The following is a 22,223-nucleotide window of genomic DNA, read 5'->3' on the forward strand; positions in this document are numbered from 1 at the left end:
GCCGGGGATCGAACCCCGGACCTTCCATTCTCTGGGCGGACGTTCTACCACTCGATCACGGAGGCGGTCGATATATAGTTAATAAGCTGATGATAATGAAACCGTCAACTTTGACCACGTTTTCCATTATTACTTTATTTTTACTGGATGACACCCTGGTCAGCTCCAAGACATTGTTTTTCGGCGTAGACGTTATATATTTACTTGAACTGGGTCGATGTCCCTGCTGATGATCCGAAGTCCCCGAGTTTCACTATAAGCTCAGGTGTGTTTATCAAATTAATATATTAAATTTTCGCTGTGTTTATTATAATTCCTTCATTCTGATTAGCTGAATTGGTCACGTGTTATGGCATTCATTTCCCAATGGAAGTAAAAATATAGCCACGTCCACCGTCGTATGAGCTTGGATGGTACTTGTTGTAACCCTGTCTGGCGCTCGGCATTAAGGGGCTAAAACAAGGACTGGTCGGCTCGGAGACAGTATACAGTGTGAATGGGGGTATTCATGTTAAACTGCGGCATGGTATCTCAGTGAGCTAGCACTATAAATCGGCATCAGTCCGGACTAGTACAAGCAGCTATACACACACACACGTACATGCATGTCGCTATACAAGTGCAATAATCTTGGACGCGACGTTAACCTAATTTCACCTCACCTCACCTAAATGAAAATGTGATGACTGAAATTGAATTAACAGGCGTATTCGTCTTCAGGATTGACAAATTTATAAACGGCCTAACAGTAATAAAGTGTTAGTTTTTAGTAGTGAGTGAGTGAGTTGGGTTTAACGCCGCTTTTAACAGTATTCCAGTCATATCGCGGTGTGTCAGCTTAATGTGGGAGGAAAGGCCGAAGTGATGCAGGTCTAAGACGTTTACCACTTCGGTGAAATCCACGAGCACGGGTATGGTGCTGACAAACCTAGAATCATAATTGGGGCGAACCGGGATTCGAACCCACAATCATAGGTTTCTGGCGTGCCCGAGGGACGCAACTCTGCACAGCGAATCGCGGCGCCTTAGACGACTGGGCCACCCGTTCCCCCTAGTTTTTAGTAATTATGAGTGCAATAAAGTGTGTTTCTAAAGTAATAACGATACACTTTTCACGAACCATCACATTTCGACTGTAATACTTGTTGTAGTTTCATTCTTGATAGGGCGGGTAACATAAAGATAAAATATAGACATAAATAGAAAAGTAATAGAACAAGGTGTTACACATCCAGTATCTAAACTATAAGGGAAACATACGTAATTTCAAACGAAAGAATTCTTGTTGTCCTGACTTCGCAATAAACATAATGGAGCCTGTTTTATTAATAAAGTTTTACATTCCATCACTACCTAAAGGTCATACAGTGTAGTATTCTGTTTCTCTGGCTTATAATTAGACAGCTCCCCTAACAGATGGTACGCCAACACAGCTATTGATATTAAGATAGTAATTCATTGATTTGTGTGTGTATATAATGAAATGCAAAAATAGGAACACGTAGACTTGTTCAGAAACAAGTGAAATGCAATGATCGACATCAAAAGTATTTGAATATTGATGTCAGTGTGTCGGATCTGGATGTGTTTTTGCTTCTCCGTTTAACGGTCAGTTCTACAGGTAAGTACAGTTAAAGTGTTTTTTTCTATACTGATGACAAAAAATAATTATGTTAAAAGAAACCTATAAACGGAAAACGTGACGATTCATTATACATTCAGAATTTTGTCGACCATGTAATATAAAAAAATGTCCCAGAAAATGCTTGAAGAAATAATGCTTCAGACTCTTGAAACAAAATAATTGTCAGCCTCAATAAAATGCATTGTTCCAAGATAGCAAATGATCGGATCCCAACATGTATAATAAAAGATGAAAATACACTCTGATTTTCCGAGATATGTCTTTTACTTTTGTCACTTTTATTATCATGATTATGGATTTTTTGTCCGACGCTTGTCTTGAGACAATTCCGATATCACGTTTCGACGTTTTTCGGCGAAATATAGACACTTGGAAAGCGCTTTAGCATATCACTACGAAGAAATTATAACATCATTCTTATCGCCATTAACCCGCCATAATCCAAATTCAATAACAACAAGCGCGTATGTAATCTATATTAATTCGAGTGAAATAACAGTTAAAGATGGAACTACTTTCAGTCTTTAATTATATTATTGTATCAGAGTTAGAGATCAGGAAAATCATGCAAGAAAATACCAAATAGATAGAACATTTGACTTTTTCCTGTCCAATAACATGTTATCTTATCGCGTGACATGCAACGTTAAGTGATTCACTCGTGGTTGCGCGACTCGGTAACATGTCAACTTTGCTGGCCACTCGACGAGATAAACATTTATTTAAACAGTTATTTGACAGGAAAGGCAAAAATCCTTCATTATTTCAAAACTGTTCCAGTGTATTGTCAGGTGATCAATTGACCTCTTAGCGAGCACCTCGTATGATTTATAAACATACGCTTATGATATAGCCGCTATCGTACAGTCGGGTCTGCTTTTAACAGATAGTTCTTATTATATGGAAAGGATTTTGTCGCTTTTATTTACAATTACAACAATAGTGAGTGAGTGAGTAAGTATGCTTTGACGCCGCTTTTAGCAATATTCCAGCAATATCACGGCGGCAGACACCAGAAATGGGCTTCACACATTGTACCCATGTCGGGAATCGAACCCGGGTCTTCGGCGTGACGAGCGAACGCTTTAACCCCTAGGCTACCCGACCGCCCAATTACAACAATACCACAGCAGACTCCAAAACAAGTTTAAAAAACATCATCATTCATCTACGTCATCAAACAAACAACCTCATATGTCTGCCTTACTAAAACATATCAAACAGCAGATGGTATCATACTTATTTCGATACATCACAAAGCAAAGTGAGGAATAGGACACGTATAGTAATTAGATACTTACCATGTATCGTTAAAACGTCGTCTGTTCATGTGGCCTAAATAGAGAAGATGCTTTCCACTTTTATTCTATCTTGTCCACGCTATGCCAAGTTTAGAATTGATAAATACTTTTTGTTAACCAGCTCAGCATACATACTATACTCCACGGCAATGCAGATTCATCTCCCTCAGACAATGAACACATTATAAAATCAGTTCACAATTACATCATTGAAACAAACCGCTTTACGTAAGTTATGTGTCAACTTAAGAATATAAAATGCATTTGGTATCTTGCTTTCCATTTTATTTCATTTTGTGTTACTCATTAATGTCTGCTCTATAGACTTCATTACAATCTACATGTATGATGTACAATATTAGGAGAAGCATTAAAATATGCCTTTTTGGCCTGTTTGCTAATCCTTTTTCCATTTTGTAACGTTATGTAATGTAAAATCTGAACATTAATGGAAATAAAATACTGTTTAAATCAAAACGTCACGCCAAAGAAAAACAAGTCTCGATTATCTGCCGAAACATATCCATCGGGGGTAAAAGGCACACTGGCAGTGATAATTATATGAATGGAAAATCTGTTATTGCACCAGGTGTTCGGCAAAAGGGTAAACATGTCCTGCCTACGTGTAGCACCTGTCACTGTCATGAAATGTAAGAGATGTTTGCCTGACAAATGTTTCAGTGCTTATCCATAATATCCATACCGTTGAACGTTTTATTGCACCCAGTGTCCTTACACACTACTAAACATGTCCCCAAAGCCACAGGTTCACGCCGCCCATCACGCGCTGTAGAAAACAAAGGTTATTGTTATAATCAATCTTTGCATCAAACAAAACGGTCACACATGCTGAGTCCCTTGTTCACATCAATAGTTACAACCAATAGTTACAACCAATAGTTACAACCAATAGTTACATCCAATAGATACAACCAATAGTTACAACCAATAGTTACAACCAATAGATACAACCAATAGTTACATCCAATAGATACATCCAATAGTTACAACCAATAGTTACAACCAATAGTTTCATCCAATAGTTACATCCAATAGTTACATCCAATAGTTACAACCAATAGTTACAACCTAGTTACAACCAATAGTTACAACTAATAGTTACAACCAATAGTTACAACCAATAGTTACAACCAATATATACAACCAATAGTTACATCCAATAGATACAACCAATAGTTACAACCAATAGTTACAACCAATAGATACAACCAATAGTTACAACCAATAGTTACAACCAATAGATACAACCAATAGTTACATCCAATAGTTACATCCAATAGTTACAACCAATAGTTACAACCTAGTTACAACCAATAGTTACAACCAATAGTTACAACCAATAGTTACAACCAATAGATACAACCAATAGTTACATCCAATAGATACAACCAATAGTTACAACCAATAGTTAAAACCAATAGTTACATCTAATAGTTACATCCAATAGTTACATCCAATAGATACAACCACTAGTTACAACCAATAGTTACAACCAATAGTTACAACCAATAGTTACAACCAGCTTTTCTGCCGCTCAAACAAATAAAACAACGACTGCTTATTACCATGAACATTGCTTCAAACAGAACATACACATGAGGCAATAACAACTGATGGAAACAATGACATGATGTACACACGCACAACAAATACGCATCAGGGACTTTTGCCGATGTATATGAGCAGTCCCTAGATAATGTTCAAAGTTAAGAAAAGATATATGAAGAAATAGAACTGTCATTTATCATGGGCAAACTTTATAGTTGTGATAAATTTTTGCGACCCCTCTTCTTTCGCTGTTACTTGTTCATCCCCTACCACCCCCCACCTACCCCCCACCCCCGCCTCGAATCTCATCCCGCCCTCCCTATAATAACTGACCAGACCCTAACTGGAGGCAAACATGTTTATTGGTCTCCATGCACGTGGAATGATAGAAACCACATTCTGTTATGCGCTGATATCCTTCGTGAAAGAAATATCGGACAAACAAGATGATCTGCTTCAGGTGAACAATGGACTAGCCTTTACTTTTTACTATTATATATTAATTATATAATTAATAAGTGAATGTCGGCACTCTATTCTGGGGGCGGCCAGGTAGCCTTGTGGTTAAAACGTTCGCTCGTCACGGGTTCGATTCCCGACATGGGTACAATGTGTGAAGCCCATTTCTGGTGTCCCCCGCCGTGATATTGCTGGAATATTACTAAAAGCGGCGCAAAACCATACTCACTCACTCTCTCACTCACTGTATTCTGTCTATGTCAGGGAAGCCAGTTAATGCTCAATCAACGGCCAAAGTCAGCAGGATACGATGACTTGAAAACATCCTCACAAACAACCCCAACATAACATAAACTCAAGACTAAAGTGTGCACAGCCCAAATCATCAAGTGCGTAGATTCTAGAAAATGCTTGAGCTATTCAATGGAAAAGACAAACCCAACACTTATATCAACACATGACCCTATCAAGTTCTAGGCGTTTACGACCGCTTCTAGCACTGATGGCTTCGCACATTTGGCAAGTGCTGGGAGATAATATATCAAAAGGGTTGTAATAATCATATAGTGAGCGAAAGGTGGGCGGAAGTCTCCAGATATTTTGCGACGGTAACAATATAGAGAATCTCACCCTCGTGTCTTTTGATATCAAATATATCAACACTCGTTGATAATAGTGGGAAAACTCCGAGGCTTGCCGAGGATTTCTTTCCACTTTTATCAACGAGTGTTGATATATTTGATAATTTTATCAAAAGACACGAGGGTGAGATTTTATTTATTATCCAACATCATTCTTCCAACTTTTTCAGTTTGTAGAAAGTAATAAGCAGTGTCTTAAGTGTAAAAAGTTCTACTAACAGCTTCAGTAGCATAGCCATTAGTGATGTCATTTGATTGTGACATAACCAATGACGTCACAATGGTCTGCAAAGCATTGTGATGCAATTTCATTGCAGCGATATCTACAGTATAGATATCGCTTGATCTCACCCAAGCGATATCTCCTGTGGGAGCCTGTTTTGGATGATAAATAATTTTAACTAATTAATTGAATAATGATGTCTTGCCGTGTGAGGTAGGGTGGTGTCTTGTTGGAAACTGACGTTTGCTTGTTGCATAATGGGAAGTGTGTGTGGCAGAAGAATCCCATCCGTGTAATGTTGTGCCGTTAAATTTCCTTGAACTTGCACCAAGTCCGTTCTACCCGTGTAGGAGATGGCTGCCCACATCATCACACTACCACCACCAAATCTATCCACTTCCTGTATGCAGTTTTGGGCATAACGTTCCCTGCCACGCCTGTAAACACGACGGCTACCATCCGCACGGCGATGTATAAAATGTGACTCATCACAAAACCAAACACCATCGCAGTTGTAGCCATAATCTGTGAACTAAACACCATTGACGTCGCAGCCGACGATGAATGTACGTCAAAATGACCCCTTGAACTGGCCGTCTACCGCGAATATCTTCAACGCGTTTGGACTGATATCATATAGAAATGACCGTAGTTTTACGTGGTCGACTGGATCTGGAAAGGTCACATGTAGTCCCGTGTGTCTGATAACGGGTACACAGTCTCGTACAATCTCACTTAAATCAGATCTAAGTTCTCGCTGCCGCTAAACAAAGATCTGAGGACATCCCATTACGGGTCAAGTCAGAACGACCTTTCGCGAACCTTGACCTCCCACTGAAACGGTGACAAGAAGTCGACATCAGCCAATTAGAAAGCAGTTTTCTCGAACTTTACAGCACTCGTTCCGACCTGGCGACTTCCATTTCAGACTACTCTTGAAAAATATGTTGACACAGTTCTCGATTACAATTTTGAAAACTGAACAAAAGAACATTCCGGAATGTCTTATATATCGTTGCGATTGTATGGCAATGCTTCGCACGTTCTGTGCAACGCCTCCCCCGTTCAAATGTTTATCCCACGCAAACGAGAGACGATAATTTTGACGGAATCAGTCGTACGGGCCGTAACTGTCGTTCGGAATACCCCGTGTTAACGTTTTCGAGGTTGCATGATAAGAAAACTCATTCTGATTGTCACTTTCATGATCTGGTAAGCGACGCTTGAATTGGTCGGATGAAAGGTCGTTCTGAAGTGACCCATGATGGGATGTTCTCATGATCAGATCTTTGTTTGGCTATAGCGAGAACTAAGATCTGATTTTAATGAGATTGTAGTCTTGTAATGATGCTTGGTGCTCAAGGGAAAAACGTTGAAGAGGATTCGCATTCATGCAGTCGGCCGATGGCGTTGTTGCGTTGGGTCTCCGTCAGCAGGCCTGTTTTCGCGGTTTACTTGCTGTAAGATTGTGAATTAAAACCCAACGTTATTAACACTCTAACAAGTGATGTTGCAGGCTCCCATCAAAGTGGTTGTTTTTCCATCGTTCCCCCAAATACCTCATTTCTTCCACACAAGTCAATCCCAATCAATGCAGAAATGACGAATTGATTTTTATATTAATCTTGTATTAAACAACCCTCTGTCAGACATTTACGATTTTACTACTTTTGAGTTTCTGCATTTTGCAGAGGATATATTCGATATTGAAAATTTAACACTAAAAAACAATAAAAAGTGACAAAAACATTTCCATAATAAAAAGAAAGCTCTACTAAAAGAATAGTCAATTGTACGATTCCGACTGTAAACAACCATCGTATTATGTCAGACATAGCTTTTGAGAGAGAATTGATATCAATTTGTTCCCACGATTGTATGCGAAAAGGTGAAACACGCGAAGGTACGAATATCGTTTCTCAGACTGTTATCAACACTTTTTACAGCTGTTTACACCATGGCGACGGAAACAACTCCAGTGCGTGGGTTTAAAGGTAAGTAATACTGATAACATATTCTCATTCTTTTGCGATTACAATTTAACATAGACAAGGGACTTAACATGAGAGAAATGCTTAAGAGTCTCCATCGAGAAACGGGGGGCACAGGTGGCCCAGTCGTCTAAGGCGCCGCGATTCGCTGTGCAGAGTTGCGTCCCTTGGGCACGCTAGAAACCTATGATTGTGGGTTCGAACCCCGGTTCGCCCCGATTATGTTTCTAGGTTTGTCAGCACCATACCCGTGCTCGTGGGTTTCACAGAAGTGGTAAACGTCTGAGACCAGCATCACTTCGGGCTTTCCTCCCACATTAAGCTGACACGCCGCGATATAACTGAAAATAATATTAAAAGCGGCGTTAAAAACCTAACTCACTCACTCACTCAACTTTCGCCCTCAGACAGTGGACCTAGCGAATATACGAATCTTGAGACTTGTTGCGGGAAGTACACCTCATGGCGATGGGTGACTGGTTACTTGTGTTGTTCAGTATACATGGCACAGACAGCGCTACGACAGTGTATGGGCATGGCTGTTGTTGCCATGGTCATGCCTCTTTCAGTACCGGAAGTGACGTCAATGTCACCTGCGCATGACAACGCTGTGAGGGTAAGTACTTTATAACATTCCATATCAAGTTGGTTATGCAGAATAAAAGATATAATGGATCACGCTGTAACCGTCATTGAAATTGGGAAGAACTAATAAGGACGCTTGAAACAGATGGTCACTCTCGAGTATTGTCGATTTGACATTGCACGGTTATTTTCAGAGTTTACACGAAGAGCTCATAGAATGGCTGAGGTTTTCTATCAATAAAAATACCTACATGATATTATTGTCTAAAGACCGAGAATAGGAAATTGAAAATCGCATCATTATGATTTCAAAGAAAGACAAAAGAAATTTGAAAAAAACATGCCGATTCGAATCCCACAAACGTGTGGCAGCATGATTTCCGCTGAAAGAAAACTGGGACACACAGCACATAGGACAAAAATAGCATATTTGCTACAGCGTTGCCTTTCCGGTATTTTTAGAATTAATGGCCAGAAACCTATACTCTCGTAAGAGGCGAGGGTGGTCTTGGTTTGTTGGTTTCGATCCGTACTTATTATATCAATTACTGTTGTGTCTGATCTAAACTGAATCAGTCACAGGTGGCCGTCGTGGAACTGGAATATTGATGAATATGGAGACACACCTTGTGTCCTGAAACATGGAGAGTTTCCAAACACAGCAAAGAAATCCGACTTCATCCTATGCCATGCTTTGGGCTACTTGACATCACTTTATCACATTATACTTACATGCCAGAAATTGTTACTCATGATATTAGCACACAACGTAAAACTCCCTTCATTGTCTTCGGTGTAATAATGTCTTAGCATAGCACAGTGTTTATTAGCTTGAAGACTGGACTTAAAAGCTTGCAAATGATTTTCAGTTTTTTCAGTACGAACTCTGGTTATGTTTCCCCAAAAAGAAATGTAGAACAGTTTGGGAGGAAAATCACATCTGAGGTGTGACTTTCTAATTGAGACAAAATGTAACAAAACGTCATCAAGTTATTACTTTGTGTTTGAATAGATTTGGATACATGACACACGTGTGCTGACCATATCGCCCATATCACTATCAAGGATGTTTGCGCCCTGTTTGCTAGAATTACGAGTTGTACAGTTTTGTTTGGGCCACAATGACTTCATGAAAAGTACTTTGGTGTCTGTTGTCAAAGGAAAATTGATCAATTGTTATGAATGAGGTCAATGCAACACCATAACGCATTTTATCATTTCCAAACCTTGTTCGAAAGTTAAATGCATTCCGTAAAAAAAGCCTGACCCATTCAAAACAATTATGTATGTGACTATAACGTCATTCTAGTTGATTATTGTCATTGACAATTGTAACTATCACACTGTCCTCATTAACTCTTGAACAACCGTTCTGACTTTGCAGACCTCAGAATTCACCTGGACTTCAAAATTTGAGGGTTTGATTCTGTCCGCCTTCACATTTGGTTTCCTAGGAACGCCCATCATCGGTGGCTATATTGCTGGGAAATATGGCGGAAAGATTGTCATAACTGTTTCCCTTGTCGTTGCATCGACTGTCACCATAGCAACGCCAGAGGCTGCACGTGCACTGCCGATCTCTCTGGTGATTCTTCGTGCCATCGTTGGCATATTTATGGTAATGATAACTCAAGTTTCTGATAAGTGATAAATGCATGTAGTACTAAAACGCATCTTGAGGGTATATTGCCATAGCAGAGGGTATATTGTCATAACAGTTACCTTAATTTGTGTATTACCGTTCTGTGTCGTCATGGTCAGTTAAGCCATGACAGGCCAGGAGAGAGTGTCTGAGTCAAGGAGGGGGCTGATGACCATTACTACTAACTATCTCCATACGCATTCACGTAACAGCACACACACCTACAAGGATTAACACAACACAAAGTTTGATACTCGCCTAAGTTCTTCAGGCCAACTACCTGGAGTGAGTGAGTGAGTTTAGTGTAACGCCGATTTTAACAATATTCCAGTTATATCACGGCGTGTCAGCTTAATGTGGGAGGAAAGCCCGAAGTGATGCAGGTCTCAGACGTTTACCACTTCGGTGAAACTCACGAACACGGGTATGATGCTGACAAACCTAGAAACATAATCGGGGCGAACCGGGATTCGAATCCGCAATCATAGGTTTCTGGCGTGCCCAAGGGACGCAACTCTGCACAGCGAATCGCGGCGCCTTAGACGACTGGGCCACCCGTGCCCCCCAACTACTTGGACAGGACCAGACAGGACAGGCTCGTCACACAGTGGGAAACTCGAACGAGCTTCAAGGCGATCTGCTGACTTTCAAAACCGCGGTGTTTGCTAGCGTTGAAGGTATCCTTGTAAGGTGTTCGAACCTGACACGTTTTCGTGGCATGTCACCTTCCAGATCATGAACACGCGAATGTATCATGATGGCAAATAACTGAAACATACCGGTGATTCACCGATATGTGATTCCCTTAATCATCATACATATATTATATATCTCATGACGTATGTGTTCTGTATCTCATAAGTCTTGCTAGACCGCCTCCGTGGTCTAGTGGTAGAGCGTCCGCCCGGAGAGCGGAAGGTCCGGGGTTCGATCCCCGAAAGCGTCATACCAAATGACGTTAAAAGATGGTACTTGTTGTTACCCTGTCTGGCGCTCGGCATTGAGGGGCTAAAACAAGGACTGGTCGGCTCGGAGTCAGTATACTGTGTCTGAGTGGGGTATTCATGTTAAACTGCGGCATGGTAGTGGGCTAGCACTATAAATCGGCATCAGTCCGTTCTAGTACAAGCAGCCACACACACACACACACATGAATGCACGTCGCTATATAAGTTCAATAATCTTGGACGCGACGTTAAACCAAATTTCACCTCACCTCACCTCACCTCACCTCACCTCACCTCACCTCACATAAGTCTTGCTAATTTATATACCTGTATATTAGAGAGGTTTATCCACACGCAACTGCAGCATCGAAGCAACCCCCACTAATGTGTTCTGTCCCTGCTGATTTATTGAATGGCAGCATTGGAGCAATTATTAAACACTGACCAAAGTTATCGATGTTGTAACTGATGAATTTGTTATCATTGTCTAAGGTGTTGGGAAACATTTTCACCTTATAACAATACCCCTTCATACCTCCACATTGCACCGTTTAGAATGGATATCAAAGAAGTACGTGTTTATATAAACCTGTGTCTATCTAAAAATAAGTACTTTATTGAAAATGAATATCATGGTTTATTAATTTGCGAATCCTACAGCTCCCTTCGTAATGCACTTTTAGATAAAAATATTACCTTTAACCTTCAGCATAACTTTATCTCTGTTATTTCCTCAGATGCATATGATACCTTATATAAAATATCTATTTTTCTTACCAAAGCTCATCAACTTAGGGTAAATAGTAAATAATCCACTACGAATAAGTATTTAAAAAATGTAAATAATGGTTATTTTTTCCAGTTTGTAAATATGTCATTTTGCGCAGGCTTTATGTATTCCTGCATATGTCTGTATTTTGGGCCAGTGGCCTTTTATTGAATAAATTGTCTGTCTGTCTGTCCAGGGGACGGTGGAGCCAGCAATCATGGCACTCTGGGCAGAGTGGGCACCAGAACATGAGAAGGCGTCCCTCACATCATGTTCTTATGCCGGTATGTGATAACTCTATGGTGTGCTTTCTCCAACTGGTATGTGCTTACTCAAACATGTGAAAAGTTTATTGTGTGTTTACTCCAACTGGCATGTGCTTACTCCAACATGTGAAGAGTTTATTGTGTGCTTACTCCAACTGGTATGTGCTTACTCTAATATGTGATAACTCTATTGTGTGCTTACTCCAACTGTGTGCAACTTGTTCGTCTAGCATGTACTTACTCAAATATGTGATAATTTTGTTGTGTGCTTACTCCAACTGGCATGTGCTTTCTCTAATATGTGATAACACCATTGTGTGCTTACTCCAAATGTGTGAGTACTGTCCGACTGGCATGTGCTTACTCCAGTATGTGATAGCTCTAATTCGTGCTTACTCCAACTGGCATGTGTACTGTACGATTGGCATATGCTTATTCCAGTATGTGATACGTCTTGCAAGTGCTTACTGCGAGCCTGGCGTCTTGAATGAACTTAATGCTCTTCAGATTTTACGAAACGGGCCGACTTTCTACGGTATGTGACCGGTCAGACACCAAGGAAACCATAGCAAGTTCACGATAGTTCCTTTAAACATGTGACACGCTGACACCTTGCTTGTGCAGGTTTAAGCATTGCCGGAATTTTGACGTTCTTCATCTCGGGATATTTGGGCGGCGTCTCCCTGGATAACGGATGGCCTCTCATCTTCTACGTGTTTGGTAATTTTACATTGGGGCAAACTCCTTAAACTGAAATACTTTGTGATCACTCCATAGAGACCTGGGTCCACAGCATTCTGTTGCTCCTCTTCCGCATATCACATATTACATATCAAATCTCACAATGATATATGCAGGAATGGCCGTGTACTGGGCACAAATGATATTCAGTGTGGACTTGTTCAAAATCGAATCGTTATTCTATGAGTATATATTTGAGACACCTTTGCTGACCTTTCATGGGATAGAATAAGAAAGTTAAAGACAAAAAGAACGCACAGACGGAGGAATGAAAGTTTTGGTTTAAGCTAGGTGAGCTACATCTAAATGTCACCGCCAGTAATTGTGTGGGTGAGTGAGTGAGTTGGGTTTAACGCCACTTTTAACAGTATTCCAGTTATATCACGGCGTGTCAGTTTAATGTTCGAGGAAAGCCCAAATTGATGCAGATCTCAGACGTTTACCGCTTCACGGGTAGCCACGGGTAGCCAGTGATGGTCTCTGTGCTGTATTTAGATGATCTATATAAGTGTGCATCGTGGTTAAATCTGCACTTCGCTTGAAGGTGGTTTCACACTCATGTGTGTGTTTCCCTGGGTGCTGTTTGTTTCCGACTCCCCGAGGGACCATCCTCGCATCACGGAGACAGAGGTGAAACTTATCACCAGGGAGCGGACATATGGACAATTGGACACCAAGGCACGTGAGATAATTTGTAAATTGAAAACCTTTTTATGAATTATCACAGAAAACCATTGATGACGCCACGGCAGGTTAAGCTTTTTCCGAAGTTAGCATCCGCCACAATTTCCAAAACAAAAATAAATGACAGTGAGTAAACAGGTTTAAAAAAAAACATGTTAAGGCCATAGCAAATTTCTGTGAATGTCAACCAAAACATTATTGAATGATTTAATAAACATTGATTGTAAAACTGTGATAAGAAAGATTTGCTGTAAGCAAAATGTCTTTCCATTTGAATAAAACGTGCATGGTCTAAAGTACCTTAGGAATTGAGAAACGTATACCCCATTCGCTGGAGCTGATGGTATATGCTCGACATGAAGGGTAAAGAATAATTATGTAATCATAATGATATATTTAACGATGTAAGATGATACTACTTCATTTAAGTGAACATTTCAAATCAATATCAGTATAATGATAAATATATACTGCATGTGTTATTTTACTCGAGAGAATCTGTCTTTAACAACCTGTTAAACTGACTTCCCGAGCCTAACCACGCCTATGCTTGCTACAGTGGCTCTACTGTCGCCACTCTGACTACTGTAACTGTTACAAAGAAACAGGGGCGGTCGGGTAGCCTAGTGGTTAAAGCGTTCGCTCGTCACGCCGAAGACCCGGGTTCGATTCCCGACATAGGTACAATGTGTGAAGCCTATTTCTGGTGTCCCCCGCCGTGATATTGCTGGAATATTGCTAAAAGCAGGGTAAAACCATACTGACTCTCTACAAAAGAAACAGTTTTCCATAATGATAATAATACTACCTGTGTTGTATATTGGTACAGTCTTGAACATTTGTGTAACAATACGTTTATATCTATAATCAAGTGAACCATTTCCTTATTGAAAGCAGAGTTCATGTTGCAGATGCCGCGGCCGCCGTGGGGCAAGATTTTCACATCTCCGGCGTTCTGGGCTATCCTAATAGCACACATCTGCCACTCTTGGCTGACATCATGGGTGATGGCCTACCTCCCCAAGTATATGAAACAAATACTAAAATATGGCATCGAACAGGTGATGATGATGCTGCAGCTACAGCTGATGATGCTGATGATTATTATACACAATAAAGTAAATAAATGCAGAAAAGAGGGCTGGGCCATGGGTGATCCTGGCACAGTGAGATTCCCAAACACTTCCGGCTTCTGCATTACCCAGATTGTCAGAATGACTGTATTCCTGGCAGCAAATAATTCTCGCTGCCGCTCCACAAAGATCTGATTTTAATGAGATTGCAAATGATGATGATTGTTATTATTAATAATATTATTATTATTATTATTATTATTATTATTATTATTATTATTATTATTATTAATAGTAGTAGTAGTAGTATCATTGTTATTATTGTTGTTGTTACACCTATTATTAACTTTGATTACATAGATGTTATAGAAAAGTTAAACGAAAAACCGCAATTATATTATTTATATTTATTTTGTATTCATATATCCCCTTTTGCAGGATGGTGTATGGTCTTCGGCGCCGTTTGCTGGAAGATTATTGGTTGGCCTGGCTTCAGCCTTTATCATTGACTGGGTTCTCTCCAGGAGACTTCTGTCGACAACCAATGCAAGGAAGACGTTCCAGCTTATGGGTACGTCATGGTGACATCAGTGGGAAAATTTTGTTTGTTGTCTACATTTAAGATATCTCACATATAATTAATAACTCTTTCCATAATCATAAGAAATCAGTCATACAGAAAGATTCCGACTTTATCATAAATTTATGTTTATGAATCATTATCAAATAGTGATGATACTGGGTGAGCTGCGTATATCACCGAGTAGGTTCCCGTCACAAACACATGCAAAGGCGCATCAAGTCTTAACCTAAAAAACGCGGAACATGTGGTCAATATAGGGAATTGCATCGGACATGCTTTTGCCACTAATGCGTTAAATTTGGAAATGCCAAAATTTTGGAACTACCCGAAAATCTTTGGGAAGCTTACTTGTGTGAGTGGCGGCAGCTACTTGTGCAGCAGGACATCCGTGCCCTTTTCGAGAACTCCTGGTGCCATCTGATGTTCAGTGGTCTCTTCATATAATTTCCACAGCTATTTATGCCATATACGCCAAATGGAGTCTGTTTCGGCGGATAACCTAGACTTGTTATTCTCTTGCATTGACATTTATATTAGCTAAGGCCTTGAATGATGTTGATCAAACAACCTTTGAGTTCAGGCGGTCTCACTGGGCGCTTTTACATTTAGCTGAGGTTGACATGTATTGAACCATATCAGATCATCGATATGCCTGAAGCTTAGGTTAAAATTATTTTAATTTATTTTACTGGCACTTAACAGTAGCAGGTTACCGTCGTCATGGTAATGTCAGTGACCAGATGCATTGGAATGAAAATGTAAGAGCAAGGCACCTATCATTTGATAATTATTTGGAAAATACAAAAACAACAACCTCAAAACTGTAAAGTGGCCACAACAGGGCTTGACGTTTTATGAGTGCATCAATATTCTGCAGAAATACACCTTACAACAGTTTCTACTGTCACATAACAATGCCTGGCTTTTCAGAAATCAGTTACATCATTTTATGACAATATATGGCTGTGAGTATATAGAGGACATGTAGAAGTGTTGTGGCAAGTGTTGTGGCAAGCATACCTACGTTTGACATGGCAAGTATAGCATACATATACATTGTAGCCAATAGTTAATATTACATACATTTTAGTTTGATAACACTTAACGGTCATGGGTCCCATGTTTAATATGTGTGATGGTTACATAGTCACGGTGCCTTCTGTACTGTCTCGAACATATAACCATACACACATTTATTGTTATCATCGAGCTGTTATGACGAGTTGTAATTGTATTTTATGGAATTATCATATTTGATGGTTAAGACATTTGCATTTATATCTTACTCAGAATGTATGTTGAGTGGATGATTAATGTTCACCATTCCGTTTTGTTTCAGTCTTTGTCATATTTATCAGTTCCTTCGAACATTTAATATTATGGGCTTTACAAAATAATCTGTTCCCGAAAATGCTGATATTTGTTTTCCATATGTTACTGGACTCGCTGGATTTTTTGATTGTGTAAAAATGTTTTGTTCCTTTATGTTGTTGTTTATTTTAGTTTAACGCCGCACCTACAATAGTCAAGCTATATGACGGTCTGTAAATAATCGAGCCTGGATGACACAACCTAGTGATTCATATCACGATCCAGGTGGGATTAGGTGGCATGCAATCAACCAAGTCATTGATCCTCACCACCCGATCCATTTTGTCTCCTCTTACGACCAGCATAGACTGCTGAGACCCTGTATTTATATCTGGAATCCCCATAGGTTAGAGGTGAGGTGAAATTTGGTTTAACGTCGCGTCCAAGATTATTGCACTTATATAGCGACGTGCATGTACGTGTGTGTGTTTGTGTGGCTGCTTGTACTAGTCCGGACTGATGCCGATTTATAGTGCTAGCTCACTGAGATACCATGCCGCAGTTTAACATGAATACCCCACTCAGACACAGTATACTGACTCCGAGCCGACCAGTCCTTGTTTTACCCCCTCAATGCCGAGCGCCAGACAGGGTAACAACAAGTACCATCTTTTAACGTCATTTGGTATGACGCTTTCGGGGATCGAACCCCGGACCTTCCGCTCTCCGGGCGGACGCTCTACCACTAGACCACGGAGACGGTCCCATGGGTTAGAAGGAATAATGAATGGCAAAGGCAGATATTTTCAATTGATTCCTGTTGATCAAGTCACAGGAGTTCAAATATGCAATTTGAAACCTTAACCAATATTATGATAAAAGTTATTTTACCTCGGCACTTTCCGGTTATTTATATGTATTTATAATGATTATAAAAATATAAACCATTAACCGAATATTACCAGTTAATGTACAGTAAACTACGGTTATAACGAACTCAAAGTGACCACTAGTTTTAGTTCGTTGTAGCCGTGGTTCGTTATATGCATATATAGAGCATAACTACAGCAAATAGTCGGGACAAAAAAGTAAGTTCGTTATATCCGTCAGTTCGTTATAAGCGTGTTCGTTATAACCGTAGTTTACTGTAGTTATGAATACTGGTTGGCTTGTGCTGCAGTTTCCAATGGCAGTAGCTGTCTGTTGGGGTGTATTCTCTTCTTCTGGTATCTCTTGTAGCTGGAATATTGCTGAGTGCGGCATTAACAAACTAGCAAAGCGAAAACGGAATAGGAGCAGGGACGGCTTGTGGCCGCTACCAGTGTATGTAGTGCATATCATCATCCATTCTGATTTAACCGTGTAGATAGCTGATTCGCAGAGTTTAGAGGTCTTAGAATTGATCAGAATTATTATCATCCATCTGGGACTGATTTGAAATGTTGATATCAATTCCAGGCTGTGTTGGATGCGCTGTGTGCATTATTCCTGTCGGGTTTTTGGACCATGAGAACGGGACTCTGGCTGTGACTCTGCTGATTCTTGGTATATCACTGCAAAACTGTGCATCTGTCGCCTTCAGAATCAATCACCTCGATATAGCGCCAAGGTTGGTATCGATCACTTCACGGACCGATCATTTATTTATTGGAACTGTGCAACTCGTTTTCAAATACAGTCTGTTACATGAACCTAATTCCCATCTTTTAGCGGTTTAAACCTGCTGCGGTAACCTTATAGAATTAAAATCAAGTGTTATCCTTAAAGGTTCCGGAAGTGTACTGGGGGAACACGGAGAGTCCCCGATCTGAATTGAATCTCGAAGTAACGGTATAAGACGAGCATACCAGCAACAATGAGACCTCTCCCATTAGGAACTGCCATACACGTTCAACTGATACGGTCAGACAACCATGAAGGCCAAAATGATAGAATATCAGCAGTGACATGGCTTCATTAATGCTAAGATCAAATTACATGGATACAAATCAAGCGTGGATTTTGGAAAAGGAGGGTCGCATTTTGTGATTATGAGCTATGCCGTCAGTGATGGTGTGAATTTGTTGAAAGTTGGTACCCAAATGATTTAGTTATATTGTTACACGTGTACGTAGTATACTCAATCACATAGAACACTTCCAGGACGGGGGTTGCCCGGTGGGTAACGTGTTCGCTCGTCACGCCGAAAGCCCGGGTTCGATTCCCTACATGGGTACAATGTGTGGAACCATGCACATCTACAACCACCGACCCCTACCCACTACCTTCCTTGGCCCACAGTTACACACAATCAAACACTTGCACAGCCGTTGGTTCGAATCCCGGTTGGGCCCGATTATGTTTCTAGGTTCGTCAGCACCATACCCGTGCTCGTGGGTTTCACCGAAGTGGTAAACGTCTGGGACCTGCATCACTTCGGGCTTTCCTCCCACATTAAGCTGAAACGCCGTGATATAACTGGAATAATGTTACAAGCGTCCTTGAACCTTTTTCACTCACTCACTCACTCATTTGCACAGCAACAACCCACATAGAAGCGTATCTCAGTTGGCAGGATCGGTGCAGCCTTACTGACTGAGACATTGTGAGAAATTTGAAAGTTCCATTTCCTTTTCTGCTAACATTACAGGTTCGCCGGCGTGTTGATGGGTATTACCGTGACTTGCGCAATGGTCGCCTCTCTGTCTGCACCTCTCATTACGTCGTACGTGATAAAACAGGTTTGTATGAGTCTTCCTTGGTGCGAGTCATGACTGTTTGTTTGTTTGTTTGTTTGTTTGTTGTTTGACACCACACCCAGCAATATCCCAGCTGTGTGGCGGCGACCGGTAAATAGCAGAGTCTGGAAAAGACGACAAGTCAGTGATTGACATCTTGAGCATCGACCTACGCAATTGGGAATCAATGACATGCGAGCCTGACCACCCGATCCAACGAAAAGCATGGATTGCTGAAGACAAATTCTAACCCGGGTGTCATTGTAGATGGATGTTTGAATAAAACGACTACCGTATTCGACGTAATATGCGCCCCGCTCTAATAAGCGCCCACGGCGATATTTGCTGATATATTGTCTCGTGATCAATCCCAATTAGCACCCTTCCGACTGATTCCGAAGACTTATTTATTCGTGTATAATACGCACTCGTGTGGTATATGCACCCTTAATTATTGGCGATTAAATTCTTGAAAAATATATCTGTCGTGTATAATACGCACAGACTTTTCTTTTGTATCATGTCTGGCTGTCAGCATAAACCACGAAATTTACGATCTTTCAACCCTTTCACAAAAATTATATTCTAATAAGAAAGCGCTCTGGGCGCTTATTACGAGGAATACGGTAACTGATAGGACTGATGCCGATTTATAGTGCTAGCACACTGAGATACCATGCCGCAGTTTAACATGAATACCCCAATCAGACACAGTATACTGACTCCGAGCCGACCAGTCCTTGTTTTAGCCCCTAAATGCCGAGCGCCAGACGGTGGCTGATAATGATATAGTATTTCCTTGTATTTTTAGAAATTTGAAAGACACATGTACACAAGTGTCTGATGAGATTCTTTTCTTTATCTTCAGGGAACCAGAGAGGAATGGCAAATACTTTTCTGGATCATAGGGGGCTTAAACATTGTCAGCGGATGCGTGTTTGTGGTGTTTGGTAAAGGGACAGAACTTGATTGGGCAAAGGACGCGTCCTTTGATGTTGTTTCCGCTCACAGAACACACGACGGGGACGGGGACGGGTCCTACAAACCATAACATTGAATCTTTTGACAACAAACATTGATTCCGATTTTCTGGTGACAGTGTGCTCATGTTGTCACAAGTGAAACAACATGTTAAGTGAGCTGTCGATAGTTCGGAATTTTGAGATTGAGAATTCAAGTGATCTTGGAGGCTCGTCATTTAGCGTTCGGAGTGTCATTTACTGCAATATGATGAGCCCTGCCCTCGGGCTTATAACTTTGTTTACGTGTTATACTGGCTGTTAACGTGCACATTGTGAATACATGTAATGTCAGGTTCTTGTACTTGAAAATGAAAGACCCGTCAAGATCCGGGGTAGAATAGGTCTTCAGCAACCCATGCTTGCCGTAAAAGGCGACTATGCCTTTCGTAAGAGGCGACTAACGGGTTCGGGTGGTCAGACTCACTGACTTGGTTGATGCATGTCATCGATCCAAATTGCGAGGATTGATGCTCATGATGTTAAACACTGGATTGTCTGATCCAGACTCGATTATTTACAGACCGCCAACGGGTAGCCTAGTGGTTAAAGCGTTCACTCGTTACGCCGAAGACCCCGGTTCGATTCCAGACATGGGTACAATATGCGAAGCACCATTTCTGGTGTCCCCCGCCGTGATGTTGCTGGAATATTGCTAAAAGCGGCGTTAAACCATACTCACTCACTCACTCACTCACTACACAGCGCCGTCATATAGCTGGAATATTATACGTTGCTACATACGTGCAATAATCTTGGTCGCGACGGTTATACCCATGTAACCTCACCACCTTCATGCCAAAGTTCAGCTCTCTCATGCTGGCAAATTCAGGGGTGAGGAGGAGAGGGGGAGGATGTATTTGTATTTGGTTATGTACAATGTATGTGTTAAATCTTCCCGGACATGACTCGAATGAATAATTATTGAACATAAAGTCTTTTATGCAGAAATGAATAAAGGCAATTTACTCCGAATAACATTTTGGTATTGGGTGTTCCAATGTTAAGTGGTGTTCACTCAAGCTATTATTAAACTGGAATGAGCCATAGGCCCATATACAATAATATGGTCCACCGCTATATGTTTGTTGCAATGAATGTAATCAGTGCGATAATATATTTCTCTTAAGAAGCATCGCGTAGTAAATATATACTAACGGTAACAAAGTAACTGTAAAAAGTGGTGTAAATGTTATGTTACTAAAATTAACAAAATATTTTTATTTAAATTTTTTTTTTATTCCATTTCCAAGTACATGTTAACAAATATATACACTGAGCAAGTACATTTAAATTGGGGTAGAAGACATAGTCAAAAACTATTAATGGAAGGTATGCATGCGTTGTTAGAAGTAGAAAGTGATTATCCATTGAAAAAAATATTTTATGAACGTTTCATCACTATTGAAAGAGTGAGTGAGTGAGTAAGGTTTTACGCCGCTTTTATATTATAAATATTCAAGCAATATCACGGCGGGGGACACCAGAAATCGGCTTCACGCATAGTGCCCATGTCGGGAATCGAACCCGGGTCTTCGGCGTGACGAGCGAACGCTTTAACCACTAGGCTCTGTAGTAAGAAAAAAACACTTTCCAATTAGTAGGATAATTAAATATACCATTCCAAGATTCTAATACTTTGATGCTTTAATCTTAATAATTTTGTAATAAAAGATCCTGGATCCCTTTTTACCTGAAAGAATGTCAGAAAAAACATTGTTGATGCTTAGTTGACTTAAGTTAGTAATGACAATTTTCCAAGCTTTAGAAATATTGGTTTACAGCTTTTGATAGTTCCTTCTATTTTGTATCTACTCTTAAAATGTTCAAGGGCTCACGGGCGGCCCAGTCGTATAAGGCGCCGCGATTCGCTGTGCAGAGTTGCGTCCCTTGGGCACGCCAGAAACCTATGATTGTGGGTTCGAATCCAGTTTCGCCCCGATTATTTTCTAGGTTTGTCAGCACCATACCCGTGCTCGTGGGTTTCGCCGAAGTGGTTAACGTGGTTAACGTCCTGCATCACTTCAGGCTTTCCTCCCACATTAAGCTGACACGCC

General features: G+C 40.6%; 1 protein-coding gene across 1 annotated transcript; it reads left to right on the top strand.

Moving 5' to 3' along the window:
- The first annotated feature begins 1,518 nt into the window (after window positions 1–1,518).
- On the top strand, window positions 1,519–20,585 carry LOC124140478 (uncharacterized transporter slc-17.2-like). Its single transcript, XM_048381221.1, has 12 exons — window positions 1,519–1,621; window positions 7,785–7,832; window positions 8,237–8,445; window positions 9,799–10,032; window positions 11,969–12,056; window positions 12,663–12,758; window positions 13,324–13,461; window positions 14,361–14,524; window positions 14,975–15,107; window positions 17,889–18,039; window positions 19,060–19,150; window positions 20,016–20,585. Exons 2-12 carry the CDS (start codon window positions 7,796–7,798, stop codon window positions 20,196–20,198), a joined length of 1,524 nt encoding a protein of 507 aa, XP_048237178.1. The 5' UTR covers window positions 1,519–1,621; window positions 7,785–7,795; the 3' UTR covers window positions 20,199–20,585.
- The last annotated feature ends 1,638 nt before the right edge of the window (window positions 20,586–22,223 follow it).

The sequence above is a fragment of the Haliotis rufescens genome, unplaced genomic scaffold (genome assembly GCF_023055435.1).
Source record: "Haliotis rufescens isolate VD_foot unplaced genomic scaffold, xgHalRufe1.0.p SCAF_37, whole genome shotgun sequence".
Classification (NCBI taxonomy): domain Eukaryota; kingdom Metazoa; phylum Mollusca; class Gastropoda; order Lepetellida; family Haliotidae; genus Haliotis; species Haliotis rufescens.

What these genes read in the sequence shown, in the direction of transcription:
- LOC124140478 (XM_048381221.1), top strand. Translation starts at nt 7,796, where the DNA reads ATGGCGACGGAAACAACTCCAGTGCGTGGGTTTAAAG. An exon ending in CCATCGTTGGCATATTTATG is followed by an intron (nt 10,033 to 11,968) that starts GTAATGATAACT and finishes CTGTCTGTCCAG; the next exon opens with GGGACGGTGGAGCCAGCAAT. An exon ending in CGTCGTACGTGATAAAACAG is followed by an intron (nt 19,151 to 20,015) that starts GTTTGTATGAGT and finishes CTTTATCTTCAG; the next exon opens with GGAACCAGAGAGGAATGGCA.